This window comes from Herpailurus yagouaroundi, unplaced genomic scaffold (genome assembly GCF_014898765.1).
Source record: "Herpailurus yagouaroundi ecotype Mexico unplaced genomic scaffold, PumYag 140, whole genome shotgun sequence".
Lineage (NCBI taxonomy): Eukaryota > Metazoa > Chordata > Mammalia > Carnivora > Felidae > Herpailurus > Herpailurus yagouaroundi.
In genome coordinates, this window is record NW_024412395.1 from 70,912,471 (window position 1) to 70,927,288 (window position 14,818).

Below are 14,818 nucleotides of genomic sequence, written 5' to 3' on the forward strand. Positions count from 1 at the left end.
TTCTTACCTTATCATGGAAGTCCCTTCCTCCTGGGTGAGGACCAAAACTGGGGTAAGGGAGGGAGAGTGGGAGTGAGAACCGTCTGGAAGACATACCCAATGAGCAGTAGTCATCCCTTGGCTCCCCACCCTGGGACCTTTTGGAGAGGGCCATCAGTCATCCCAGGGGTAAAGCCTGTGTGGGACTGTGGGGGTGGGGGGGTTGTGGAGTGGGGAGTTCTTTCTTCATGGTCTGATTTGTGGTCCTCTGATTTCCCTCTTTCAATCACTGAGTTTCTTTTTTTTTTTTTAATTTGAGACATGGATTTGTGTAATAATGGACTCATTTGTTTTCCATATGGAAGCCGGGAGGAAAGCTTCCTGCATTTTGTTTATGAGCTGAATTTGCAAAGATTGGAGTAGATTTTAAACCCCATATTAAAACATTGGGGGTGTGGGAGGGAAGGGAATCTCTGGGCCACTAGGATCACTTGAGTCCAGATTCCTAGGAAATCCTCCAACATGTATCTAACACTTCTCTCTGATGCCTAAACAATGTAAGTGGGTGATACTTAAAAGGGAGAATACTCCATAGAATCATAGTTTTGGAAGACAGCAATGATACAATTTTGCTTTACAGAAGCAAGCTTTAACAAACCTGGTTACAGAAACACCTAAAAGCAAGTAGTCAAACCTCGCTGCAGTGAGGACAGGATTAGGAATAGAGAAAGAGTCATGGTAATAAAAATGACATTATATTTTGACAGTATCGTATCAGGATGGCTTGTGAAAATATCTTGCCTGGTTATAGAAGGCCCCTTTAGGAGTTACTGATGCTCAGGCCAGAAGTGAGGAACTTGTCTAAGGCAATAAAAACTGGTGGTGATGGGGAGGAAAGGAAGGGGTGGATTTGAAAGGTGTTCGATACCTGGATGAGTCAAGCAAAATTTTAATTCAAAAAATGTTTTTCCTGGTACCAGTATCCCTCATGCTTTAGAGAAAGGTTTTGTTGCTGTTTTTAGGTAAGCCACAGACCAAATGACCTGTTCTCAAACGATTAGATTATTATCTAGTTAGATAGTAGATGATTTCTCTACCTGGAGTGTGCAAGGGTAGGGATGATGTCACATGTATTCCTCTGCCTGCACACAGAATGCTTATTGAATAAATGAATACTGAATTCTCTTAAAATTATTTCCAAAATGTTTCCTCCTTTATGGTATCATGATGTGAATTTAGCTAATAACCGAAGTATAGTAATATAATAATAATAATAATAATTATTATTATTTTATGTATTTACTTCCTTTTCTCTGTAATAATGTGTGCAAACCCAGATGTTTCATTGCATATGCACAGTGGTCTGTGTGTGTGTGTGTGTGCGTGTGTGTGTGTGTGTATGTATATATACATGTGTCTATTTATTATCAGGCATCTTGGTAATATTTGTTGATTTCATTGAATTTTGCATTCACTCTATGAAATGGGGGCAGGTCTCGCTTTCCAAAATGTGAATTGGTTTGTGACCTCGATTCTTTAAACATGCAACTTGGCCCCAGCTGGCCCTCCAGTCCTTTCCTGAGTGCCTGCTCCATTTCAGACACTGTTCAGGGTGCTTTATAAACATCATCTGCGCAGCTCCGTGGGCTGGAAGCACAGACCAACGCTTGAAGAAATTGGTAACCTCCCACTACTGCTCACTCCCTCTCCTCTGTGCATTTTTAAAGAAATAAAGCAGTGTGTACTTGGGGTTCCCATTCAGATGCCATCTCCATCCAGTCCTTCTGTGATGGCCACAGCCAGATTTCGCTACGCTTCTTCATTCAGTGCATGGCGCCACGAAAGGCCCCCAGCATAGTGTCTTCTACTGTAGATAAGCATCCCTATGTTTCCCGCTTCTCTTGGAGGAAAGCTGAGACTCTGCCTCATTGCATCCTGTGTCCATAGCAGGCACTGAGGGGCTATCCAAGTTAAACGATACAGGTTTATATTTGAATGTTGTAAACCTGAAAGGTTCACTTCACTGAATTGACTTAACTATTTGGGATGGTGACGTGAGGTACCTTAGATCACAGTATCTGTTCCAAGTTAGACAAAGACACACGGAAGGTGCACATTTTTAGGCCTTAAATCAGTAAGGAACATCTATCTGGAAAATCAGTTAGCATGTTAAGAATGTGAAGTCATTCTGTTTACTTTAATGAGTAAAACATTAAGTCCTATGGGTGATTAGGAAGGTCTTTGGAGTAACTTCTCTTGGGATAACTTTTTCCAGGATTTAGTTGCCTGTAATAAAGTCGTAAAACCTGACTATGAGGTTAGTTGAAAATAATCCATTTTTCCAAAAGGCTTGGGAACAGTTGTGTTGGGAATTTGTTTAAATTGTGTTTACCTTGAGCAGGAAAGGCTGTTTTTATAGATTATAACTGTGTAATTATTTTTATGAGAATTGGGTGATTGTTAGTATTCTTTTGTTAAAACGGATACTAAAAATACTTGCAGGGCTTACTGAATTTGAATTAAGAGTCTAATTGTCTCTTTGTTCTTTCCTCTAAATCAGGTGTGTTTTGTTAATTTCTGGACAGGGGAAATAACATAATTTCCTCCTTGGTGTCTGTGTTCTCCCAGCCTCTGTCCTTGCATATTGCCTTGGGGTTCAGATATTGCAGCTTTCCGTGATATACCTTTCTCAGTAAAAGTCATTTCTCCCTTTTCTGAATATCTTTAGGAGATTGCTGATGTGCTTATTGCCTTCTCCCACCTCCATTTTGGGGGACTTTAGTGTCTTTCTTGTTAGATTTTAAGCCTCTAGAGGACAGATTTTCTTCACCATTGTCCTCAGAATTTGCCTGGTGAGTACAGTGCCTCCTTTCTCATGGGTGCCCATGAACTCCCTGGGAACCCCTTCCTCCACACACTCTTCCATTTTACTTATTAGGGCATTGATCCATTCTTGAATAGTAGGAACCATTCGCCCTTCGCTAATTTGAGGGATAAGGCCCTGCAGCAGTGAACACTGATGAAGGGGAATCAGCCTCTTTGCTTCCGGATGCTTGCCAAACCCAAAGCAGGATGCTACCCCAGTGAGGGCTTTCCCCCTGTGGCATCTCATGCTCAGGGCATCATTTTCAGAAGGAAGTCCTGAGCAGCACAAGGGATTACTACTAAATTCCAAACAGCAGCTTCCAGACCCTGAAAGCAGATGTTTCCTCCTCACTGCTTGCATATCTTAAGTCCAGTCCTTTTCCTTCCTGGCATAATTTAGTCTCTCTAAACCCCTTGTCTCTTCCTAATGCATGTCTCCAGTACCTGGGTTTTGCAATCCACCTTTGAAAAAGTATTAGCCCTTGGCCCAGTCCACCTTTGTATCAGTCTCCAGAAGAAGTGACTTATGGTTGGCTGACCCCAGATGGGGGAACACATGAGGATCTCCATGGTGATTTTGATAATGGTTAGGCACATAGGGTCAGAAGACTGTGTGTATACCTCAAAGCTTCTTCATCACAGGAGGATTATAAATAAAATTTCTAAAATCTTGAAAGCAATCTTTGCTGTTTGTTTTAGATTATATTCCATAATTGGCATGTTGAACCTTTGAAATAAAGAGCTGTGCTTGTAAATTCTAAGAAGAGTTTCTTCTCCAATTACACAGGGATTTCTGCTGTTACTTAAAACATTATAACACAAGTGACTCATTTTATATATACAAGACATTCAGATACTGTGAATTTTGTCACCTTGGTGATTACCTTTGATTGTTAAAGATTAAAAAATATTTTTGACCCATTAAGAAATGGTGAGAGACCAGGTGTACATTGAGGTTGACTCAGCAATCTATGGAATGTCACAAAAATCCTGTGGGAGTCTATTTTTCAAGAACCAATGTAATTCTAAAGGAAGAAGAAACTTTCTTGTGCCTATTTGTCATATCCTATTTTAAAGCCTGACTTTTGAGCTTTATTTGATGCTTTACTTTTGTCACTTTAGAACAGATGTCATCTTAAAATGATTCATCCTTGATGAGATTATTTCTGTTTGGTAGCTAATAGAAACAGGCCCTTTCCAATTGTGTAGCGAAAGAAAGCTCTGTGGCTACTTAAGTTGAGGATATACAAATGTCTATGAATTTGGAAAATTAAGTATTGATTAAAAAAAAGTGTTCTTACAAAAATGATTGTAGCCCATATTTTTAAGATAATTAAGTCTCACCTACTCTCTGCCATATGCTGTGCCATTGCATAGCATCCCTCTTAGGTGACAACTAGGGACTTCTTTGAGTTTAACTATATGAAAAAAAGTACAATATTGTATTTTTAAGCAATTGCTTATTTTAAACCTTATTTCCTTTCAGCCTATCTATGTCTTCCTATTTTAAATGTGGCTCTTATGGGCAACATATAGGTGGATTTTGCTTTTGTATCTGTTCTAACATTCTCTGCCCTTTAATTGGAGTATTTTTGTCCACTAACATTTAATGTAGTTACTAATATGGTTGAATTTAGGTCTACCTTTTAATAATTTATTTTCTGTTTGTCTCCTCTGTGTTTATTCCTCTTTTCCTGCCTATTTTTGGATTAGTTGAATTTTTTTTAGAATTCCATTTTAATTTTTTAGTTACTTTGCCGCTCTTGTGCTATTACTTTAGTTGTTGTTCTAGGCATTATAATACACCTTTCAGGACTGTTATTGAATTAATATTGTATCACTTTATGTAAAATAAAGGAACTTTGCAGCCATTTGCTTCCGTTTACCATCCATCTCCCCTGAACCTATTCTTTATGTTTGTTTTCATCTTCTGTCCTTTTTTACTTATAGTGGACATTTTGCCCATTGGTATTTATTTTGAAGAGAGACTCATTTTTGTTCTCTATCTTCTGTTATTCTGAGGCTTGGGTTATGAGGAATGCTCACTGATGACGTGGCTATGAAGGATAACTGTACTGTGAAAAATACGTTGTTACCGTGTCTGGCATAGGACAAGAATGCAATAAAGCTCTCCAGGATTACAAGTTATAGTAACTTGTAATAAATAACTACAAACACTTATTTTCCCTGAAGTTCTTCCTTCAGATGTGATATGATGAATGTGTGGTGGTAGAGCATTACACTAACTTAACAAGGTGATATTTTTCAGGGGGGTGAACATTTTCTGAATTAGGAATAGGAGGGGGGCGCCCAGAGGGTTCAGTTGGTTGGGCGTCTGACGTCGGCTCAGGTCATGATCTCACGGCTTGTGAGTTCGAGCCCTGCATCAGGCTCTGTACTGAGAGCTCAGAGCCTGGAGCCTGATTTAGATTCTGTATCTCCCTCTCTCTCTGCCCCTCCCCTGCTTGCTCTCTGTCTGTCTCTCCTTCAAAAATAAATAAACATTAAAAAAAAAAAAAGAATAAGAGGCAACGATTGATGTCTGCAATAATGTTTTACATGGAAGGCCAACACTGAGGAGGGCACTTGGTTGGGATGAGCATTGGGTGTTGTATGTAAGCCAATTTGACAATAAATTATATTAAAAAAATAATAAGCAAACAAATCAACAAGCCTCAACGTTTCCATGTAATACACTCCACACATAATTCCCTTTCTCCTTTTCCTTTTCTCCCCTGTTCTTCTCGTGGGCTGTCTCAGCCCTTGAATGGAGTTCAGTATGAAGTTAGAAATTGGTGGAACACTTGAAGGTTAGGAATTTTTAAAAGACACTTAATAATTTTTTTTGTTATGTAACTTTAGAAGAACGTACGGCTGAGCCAGAGCTAGAAAGAGAAGAAATAGTTGAAATTTGTAGATCTAAATTGTAGATGAGAATTTTGAGACAGGTGATTTTAAGAGGGTTAAAATCAGAAGCAGAATTTCCCTAGTATGGTTCTAAAATATTCTAGAATTCAGGATTAGGTGAAAGGGAATACCTTTCTTGAGAGCTTTTGAAGAAAATGACATGAAACAAATAGGTAGTAACAGTTTTGTACATTCAGGAGAGTTTTCTTAGACAAATTTTGTTCTGCTGAACTTTGGCTAATGGAGATAACAAGCTAACGAAATGGATCAGTCTGTTTTAGGGAAAAGATCTTAAGCGATTCATTATGAGGGAGCCAGAGACAGTGAAAAATAGAGATCTGCTTGGAAGAACATTGGCTTTAGGTAGTGGTGGTGATGTATTTCGTGTGACGTCTTTCCTGCTTTGCATTATAGATGAAATAAACTTAGAAAGCAGGTGGCAGGGTGGAGAGCCTAGAGTTTTGGGGAAAAAAGCCCTGCTGTCACCTTTGATGACCATAAAAGCAGAACGACTGTGGAGATGGACATTCTGAGCAGAAATAAGATGGAGGAGAAGCATACGTACCGGCTACTTAATTTTTCAACGTGCAACCCAACATTGCGCCCCGACAGAAAATAACAGATGACCCAAACCAAACATCTAAAACCGAAAAGCAAGAGATACAGCTCAGCTGTTTGGAAATGTGCAGTGAGCATGCGTGGTGGTGTTCGGGAAAGTTTGGCTCTCAGCTAACAGCTGTGCAGCTGACCTGGAAATGAAGGGGGGACTTGCTTTCAAGCGTCAGGCTGTCTCTATTCTTAGAGCTCAACTAGAAGACAGAAGAAGTGGGTGAAACCCACGCTCTTGATGTGGTGGCATCAAACCCATGCTTGCCCCTGATGTTATCGTCACTGCGTTATAATAAACCATTCATTTCTGCGTGTGGTAAATAACAATGCTGACATGCTCACAAAATAATGTGAAGCATATGGGTCACAAGTGTTTTGAAGGAAAAACTTTTCTAAAGATTTATTTAGGTTCCTTAATTACAGAGTGGTTTGGAAGACTGGCATGTGGTTTCAGTTTATAGTTATAAATGTTGGCCGTGGTGATGGGTACCTGCTAATGTTGCCGGAGAGGAAGAGAACAAGGCCGGGGGCAGGGCTTATGTCCTTCATGGCCTGCCCTTCAGTCATTTTTTTAAATAAGTGAAGTCAAGGTCTGAGTTCATATGAAGTACACATACGATCGCATTTATAGTGTGCCTGGGCTGGGTGTGCCGACAGTCCCAGCCCATTGTTCCAGTGCTTGAGTACTTCAGTTGATAAATTTTCATGGCCGTCTAGAGTCTCGAAAGAATAACTCTCCCTTTTAGCCTTTATATTAAAATATACTCCATTGTAGATCAAACCCAGTTTTGGGGGACAGCAGTTAAGTATTTCTGTCTGGACAGACAAGAAAAAAACTAAGCATTCAGCATAAGTGTTTTGATGTGACATAAACCCATGGCAGGGTCATTTGGTGATCTTCTAAAGCCTCGTTTATGTGTGTTTATGTGTGTTGTGTGCACACACACAGTCATATATTGTTATTCATGTTAGAAATAATTTTGAATCATTGATGGTGTAATATTTAAACCTAACTTGCAGTCTTAGGAGCATAGGAAAGGCTTGCGTTGAACAACCCATGAGGAAGTCAGTGAATATGTACAGTGAATATATATGTGTGTGTGTGTGTGTGTGTGTGTGTGTGTGTGTGTGTGTGTGTGTATGTGTATGTATATGTATGTGTGTGTATATATATATGTATATGTATATGTATATATATATATACATATACATATATATATATATACACACACATACATATATACACACACACCATATATGTATATATAGTAGGAAAAGTTCATTTGTATTTGCCATAATGTGTTTTCCTGCATTTCTTGCCAGTGATGATAATGATAGTGGCATCTCTGAACTGTTGTCTGGAGGTGAGAAGAATGGCAGGGAGAGTGAAGCTAGTAAGAAATCTAAGCTCTGCTTTTCTTCCCTGCATGGAGGTCATAAGAAGAAATGACTTTCCTGTTTACCATTCTGTGGGGCTCACTCCAATAGTGACTTACTTTGTTGATATTTGGAGAGAATTCACTCATCTATTCTTTCCTATTTGCGTATTTTTGGTGTCTTATGCTTGTAACTCTGTAGGACGGCACAAAGATTAACTAGAAAAAAGGCGGTGCCCTAGAGGAGCTTACCTCCTGGTAGGGGTTGGGAAGATGTGTACATAACTGATTGTAGCACAGAAAGAATTCACACGTTTATTTAGGGCTTTATAACACTTCCAGAGCTTTTATACACCTTTCTTTAACCTTCTAAGCTGAAGTATGTGGTATGTGGCTCTGTTCTCCAATTGGTACGTGAAGAGACTGCCATGCAGCCAGGGTGAGGTACTGGCCTCACGGTCATGTAGGTGGGGAATTGTGGATCCGGGGCCTAGAGAATCCTACCCAGGGTGTCTTCTGTTCCCACAGTCATTGTATTTTTCACTGTCCTTACTGTGCATTGGTGTGCGCAGGGGCATGCTTGTTTTTACCTGAGGACATCAGAGAACACAAGAGAAGGAGGAGCCCTGCTGAGTGGTCTAAGGGGGTGAGCAAGGTGCTGGTTAGATAGGGAATGGCTGAGAGGGATTTGAGGAGAGGGTAAGACCTGCTGGGCAGAAGATCACCCCGTGCACTGGTCTTATAAATGAGCTAAAACCACCTGCTACTCAAAAAAGTCCCTTGTGGGGCGCCTGGGTGGCTCAGTCGGTTAAGTGTCCGACTTCAGCTCAGGTCACGATCTCGCGGTCCGCAAGTTCGAGCCCCGCGTCGGGCTCTGGGCTGATGGCTCAGAGCCTGGAGCCTGCTTCCGATTCTGTGTCTCCCTCTCTCTCTGCCCCTCCCCCGCTCATGCTCTGTCTCTCTCTGTCTCAAAAATAAACGTTATAAAAAAAAAAAAGTCCCTTGTGCCAGATAGTTCCATTATTTTTTCCTTTCTCTTTTCATATTCATACATTCATTCAACAAATGCTTTCAAGAATATACTTATTATGGGCAAGGGATTGGATTCATTGAAATGATGGTTACAGAATAAGGCTCATGGTGGCTCTTTGAGGTCCCACAGTAGCTCTGCCAGAAGATGAGATCACAGATAGCCCTAAGAGGATGTGACAAGAAGGGAAGAATGTGGTACACAGTATTTCCAGGTTCAAGTTAGGACTGTCCTGGGAAAGGGGTCACGGACACGTTGTGTCATTTCTCGGTCTGAGTTGGATCATTTATCCTCAAGGAGGCCAGCGTTTACTTCATAGAGCTGTTTTAAGGATCAAATCTGATTATGAATATGAGAGCACTTCATCCTGCTCAGTAAATTGTCAGTATTAATGATGCTCCTACTCACCTTTTCAAGAAGAGCCGGTCATTGACTGAAAGGCTTTCTGTGGTCTGGTCAGCGAAATGTAAACTCTCCCCGTATCGCCAGCCCTTCACTGATGTTCCTTATTTCAGATTGGTCTCCTATGCATTCTTGTGGCCCTGCCCGCCATGAAGCGGCAGGCTATCCCAGTGGTCAGGAGCAGGGGATCAGTTCTGGCTCTACTGTGTCCCATCGGCAGTGTAACCTTGGCAAATTATGTCTGTATTTTGTGCCACAGTGTTATCATCGGGAAGTGGAATTAATAATAACTTACCCTTAGTAGTTTGAGTTAAAATGATTAAATATGAAGGGCTTGGAGACAGTGCTGGTAAGGTTGCCATTTTTAGCTCTAATTACTATCTGAATCCTACCTGATCCTGCCACTCTCCTGCTTACAGTCCCGGAGTGTGGCACCCTTATCATCTCTGCTCCAATTTGGAGTCTGCCCATCTATCTCCCTGGCTCATTGCTCACCCCTTCTTTATGCTCTGCCTTCCAGCAAGAAGGAATATCCACACTCTCGATTATTTTGTTTTTTGCTTTTTTGCCTAAAAGCCCTTACCCTTGTTAATGTATTCCTTAGGACTGGTTTTCCTACTTCTGAAGAATCTGCGGCTCCCTTCCCCATCCCCTTGGGCCCCTGTCTTATTCTGCAATGTTGTGCACATATCTTTCTCATTGCTCTTAACTTGTTGGGTTGCTGTTTTCTATTTGTATCTCTCTCCCCTGCTTTTGACTGAGAATTCCTGGAAAAGGGCTGAGTCTAGCTTACCTTTATATTTCTAGCATGTTCTTTACACAAGGTAGACTCTTGATAAATACTTGTTGATAAATGAATAGGGCTTTACCTTTTTTTTTTTCTTTTTTCTTTTTCAGTTTGAGAGAGAGAGAGAGAGAGAGAGAGAGAGAAAGACAGAGAGAAAGGATCTTAAGCAGGCTACACACACAGTGAGGAGTCCCTGCTCAGGGCTCGATCACACAACCCTGGGATCAGGAGCTGAGCTGAAATCAAGAGTCAGAAGCTCAACCAACTGAGCCACCCAGGAGCCCCTGTTTTAAACACAGTATCATATTGTCAAAATTATTTCTCAGTTAAGGGCGCCTGGGCTCAGTCAGATGAGCATCTGACTCTTGGTATCAGCTCAGGTCATGGTCTCACTTGATCATGAGATCAAGCCCCGCATCGGGCTCTGTGCTGACAGTGTGGAGCCTGCTTGGGCTTCTCTCTGCCCCTCCCCTGCTCATGCTCTCTCTCAGAATAAAAAAGTAAACATTAAAAAAAAAAAAAAAAACAATTATTTTTCATTTAGCTGGAGGGGGAAAATTTTACCTTATTTATAAATTTTGAGGCAAGGAAGATCAACCTGGGGACTGGCCTGGTCTTGATAGGGGGCCCTGTTGTCAGCACAGGGCCCCGTGAGGAGCTTGAGGGCCTAGGACTGGAGCAGACCCCTGGCCGACCCAAGGTCCTCCTTGCCTCTGGTGGGCGTTACAGTTTGTTATCTGTTTGTGAAGGCAGTAGTTGTGTATTTAGCTCAATGATGGTAATATCAGCCATTTGGCATTTGATAGAATTTTTTCTAACATTCGAAAAAATTTTTTTGAAATTCCAGTGTATTGTCCTGAAAACCGCTGCATCATCCAGTGTTGGACATGTGATGCGACATTTTCTTCTTGGTTCTCTGAATTGCCAAGATTTTAATAAAATGAACCATAAGTATCACATGTGGGTTAAATAAAGCATATCTTTAGAGGACGGTAAGTCAGTCTAAACAGTCTAAACAGTCACTGTGTTTACTAGAGGATGTGAAGGAAAAGGGACCATGGGCCACAAGGATGGAGGGGTTTATTTATTTCCTTTAAGAATTTGAAGGAAATAAAATCTGACGTCTTGGCTTTCTATCTGCAGCATATCAGTGTCCTTTAAAGGGCCTCTAGTTACATCTCATAAACACGTGAATAATGAGCTGAATTTTAAGGACTTCTCTCCCATTCTCCCCTACAGCTTTGCCCTGTCAGATGAAGCGTACAGGTCCCTAAGAGATCAAGATAAAGACCAATGTATTCTCATTACCGGGGAAAGCGGAGCAGGAAAAACAGGTAAGGCCAGGCCCAGCCTACCTTCCTTTCTCCTCTGTAGAAGGTCAGTACTGCACAGATGATGGTATAGCAAAGAGGGCGGGGGGGCCTCATTAGCATGAAGCTGCACCGGGCCACTGTGACCACTCCTTTGTGGGAGGCTGCTGATTCGGATCATGGAATGTTCTCTGGGAAGGGCTTACCCCATCTCTCACATGACGAAACAGGTACTTGTCAAAGGGATTTCAATCAATATGGGAGTCTGTTTCTGGATTCTGGATCTTCTGGTGCAGTCTGAGCACTTCAGGGTCTCTTACCTTTCCCGTAAGACACCAGACCTGTGAAGTCTTACCACTTCTGAGGAATGACGAATTGTTTGGGCTTTGGGAGACCACAGGCATATCTTATCTTTGCTAAAGAGTGAGGAGGGAAGGCACCAGAAAGATGCTTAATTTCACTCTAGAATAAAGTCTTTGAAGCCTAACGAATTGAGTATTTCTATATATTTTTCACTTATTTCTTTATTTAAGTGTTTATTTTTGAGAGAGAGAGAGAGCATCAGCTGGGGAGGGGCAGAGAGAGGGAGACAGAGAATCCAAAGCAGGCTCTGCATTATCAGTGCAAAGCCCAGTGTGGGCTTGAACTCATGAACCGTGATATCATGCCCTGTGCTGAAGTCGGATGCTCAATCCTACTGAGCCCCAAGATTTTTCTATATATTGTTAGATGGGTTGGCACCTTTCCATAAAACAAACCCTCGAGTGGAGAGGTTGTGCTGTTTTTCATGTGCTTTTAATAAAAACAATTTGTATGATTGATGTTCTCGAGTGAAAAGTGATTTCACACATGATGCCCAGCCACCTAGAAAAGGTCTGAAAGAGCTGTGCTCTCTGAGTCCAGACTGGGGCAGGTTGAAACTGCTGTTGTCAGTGAGCTTCTTTGATGGAAGTGCTAAGCCCTGAAGAAGGAGAATGGTGAGGGAGATGGTATTTTCACGATTTTATCTGTAAAATGTTCTTGTTTTCTACACAAGATTCTGATGATTCTACTAGTTTGCCAGAGTGGGATTTAAATGTGTGTACTTTGCTTGGCTGTGAAGTGATTAGATTAGCATACTTTGAGTCTCTGATTATTAAGAAAGTTGCCCATGGATATTTCAGTCAACTGACTGAAATGAGCCCCTCCTAAGATGTGCGCCTTTAAAGTCTCACTATCGGCTCTGAGAGGGCTTTTCCTTCTGCACCTGTTCCTTCCTCTGCTCTCTTTAGGAGTATTCCCTCCCTGCCCCCAGTGTAGATGAGTGTATCCAACTTCCTAGAGCCCTTTAGAGACATAGCAAGTACACATTTTCTATGTGAGGTTCTAGGCCCTGGATGGGCAGAAATAGGAAAAGACTGGCATGTAAGAAGGTTAAAGTAACAGAAGACCCAGTCTCGTATGGTTAGGAAGGATTGTAGGTGTAGATTACCTACTGTAGGGTCCTTCCCATAGAACTGCCAAGCTCCTTGTTTTATTTTCTTTTTTTGTTTTTTAAGTTTTTTAAATGTTTATTTAATTTTGAAGGGGAGGGAGAGAGAGAGAGCACATGTGCACAAGCAAAGGAGGGGCAGAGAGAGAGAGAGAGAGAGAGAGAGAGAGAAACAGGATCTGAAGCAGGCTCTGCACTGGCAGCAGAAAGCCCCATGCAGGGCTTGAACTCATGTACCATGAGATTATGACCTGAGCCCAAGTCAGATGCTTAACCAACTGAGCCACCCAGGCTCCCCCAAACTCCCTTGTTTTGTGGTGATAGAGGGATCACTGCTTTGTTTTGTTTTTAATTTTTTTTATTGTTTGTTTATTTTAGAGAGAGAGAGACAGAGCATGAGCAGGGGATGGGCAGATAGAGAGGGAGACAGAGAATCTGAAGCAGGCTCCAGGCTGAGCTGTCCGCACAGAGCCCGATGTGGAGCTCGAACCCACTAACCGTGAGATCATGACCTGAGCCGAAGTTGGATGCTTAACTGACTGAGCCACCTCGAGGGCTCACTGCTTCATAAAGCAACCTGCTAAATTTGTCATACAGATTCAGCTATCACAAGTTCTTTCTTACCTAGATTTGAATTCTGCCTCTACCTAGTGGCCTTAACTCTGCCATCTGGAACCTCCCCAAATTAGTGTACTTTCTTTTCTATAGGACAGTCATTGGGTTATTTGAAGTCATCCATCATAGCTTGCTAGGTCTATACATCCTTGGCCTTCAAAAATTTCCTGTGTGATGCACATTCATTTACTCATTCATCCAGGAAGTAATTTTTGAGTACCTTAAAGGAATACTAATAAGGTGAAAGTACTGTACTAAGTACTAGTGACACATTGGTGAACCAGACACCATCCTTGTCCTTATTGAATTTGTAATCTAGTGCAGGAGATAGACAATAGCACTCTGTTACATGTGCATGTGCACAAGTATGGGTACTGTATATACACATATACCTATGTCGCATGTATGCATGTAGGGAAAAGTACGGGGTACTTATAAGAGCATATGATACGATCAGATCTCATTCTCAAAACCCTCACTATCATGGTCATATTATTCTGGAATGATCCCTGTTTGTCAGTATGCCTCATACAATTACATCCCAAGGAGAGAAATAAACCGAATAAATACTTCAAGTTTGGTCTTGGTTATGGGGGAAACTGTTACCTCTCTTAATATGGATACCAGGCTTCTGTTAATATGATATAGCATATGTATTGAGTCTTACCAGTCTTCCCATCAGGCAAGATACTGTAGGTTTCTTGTATGTCAGCTTCTGGTAGGTCAGATGTGCTCAATCTGGTGTTGTCCAACAAAGTTATTTTAAGCTTACTGATAGAATCTTTATTTTTATAAATTTAGACCATTGTTAATAGCCTCTTGTGAAACTGACAAATTCTGATTCTGTTCCCTCCCGTAGAACCACTGCCATGCCATTGGGTAATAAGGGTAGCTGTCCGACATAAGTATTTCCATTGTGCTGGGCATTGTGCTTTAGTGTGTTACACATAGAAGTATTCTTCTTACCCCCATTTTTATCATGGGGAAATTGAGCCACACAAAGGTTAACCAAGTTGCCCAAACTTGCCAGTGAGTAAATGGCAGAGATGAGATTTTGAGCACAAGTAGTATATATAGCTCTAGAGTCCCCACTTTTCTTAATCAGTTCAGCCTGCTTTAACAGCATACCATAGACAGAGTGGCCTAAACAACAGATATTTCTTTTTCTTTCTTTCTTTTTTTTTTTTTTAATGTTTATTTAGTTTTGAGAGAGTGAGAGAGCAGGGAAGGGGCAGAGAAAGAGGGAGCTATAGAATCTGAAGCAGCTGCACGTGCCGAGTCGTCAGCAGAGTCTGATGCAGGGCTCGAACCCACGAACTGCCAGATCATGACCTGAGCCAAAGTCAAGACGCTTAACCTACTGAGCCACCCAGGAGCCCCCAGACATTTATTTTTTAAGTTGTAGAGGCTGGGATGTCAAAGATCAAGGTTCCTGCTGATTTGGTTCCTGGTGAGAACCTTCTATCT

The 14,818-nt window shown here is 41.5% G+C and overlaps 1 protein-coding gene across 7 annotated transcripts in view; it reads left to right on the forward strand.

The window, feature by feature from the left end:
• Positions 1 to 14,818, forward strand: part of MYO1B (myosin IB) — a 190,459-nt gene that overhangs the window by 76,492 nt on the left and 99,149 nt on the right. For all 7 annotated transcript variants that reach the window (XM_040475695.1, XM_040475693.1, XM_040475696.1 and 4 more), the window contains exon 4: positions 11,195 to 11,289. In XM_040475695.1, coding sequence (XP_040331629.1) covers positions 11,195 to 11,289 — 95 coding nt within the window. The remainder of the gene's footprint in view (positions 1 to 11,194; positions 11,290 to 14,818) is intronic.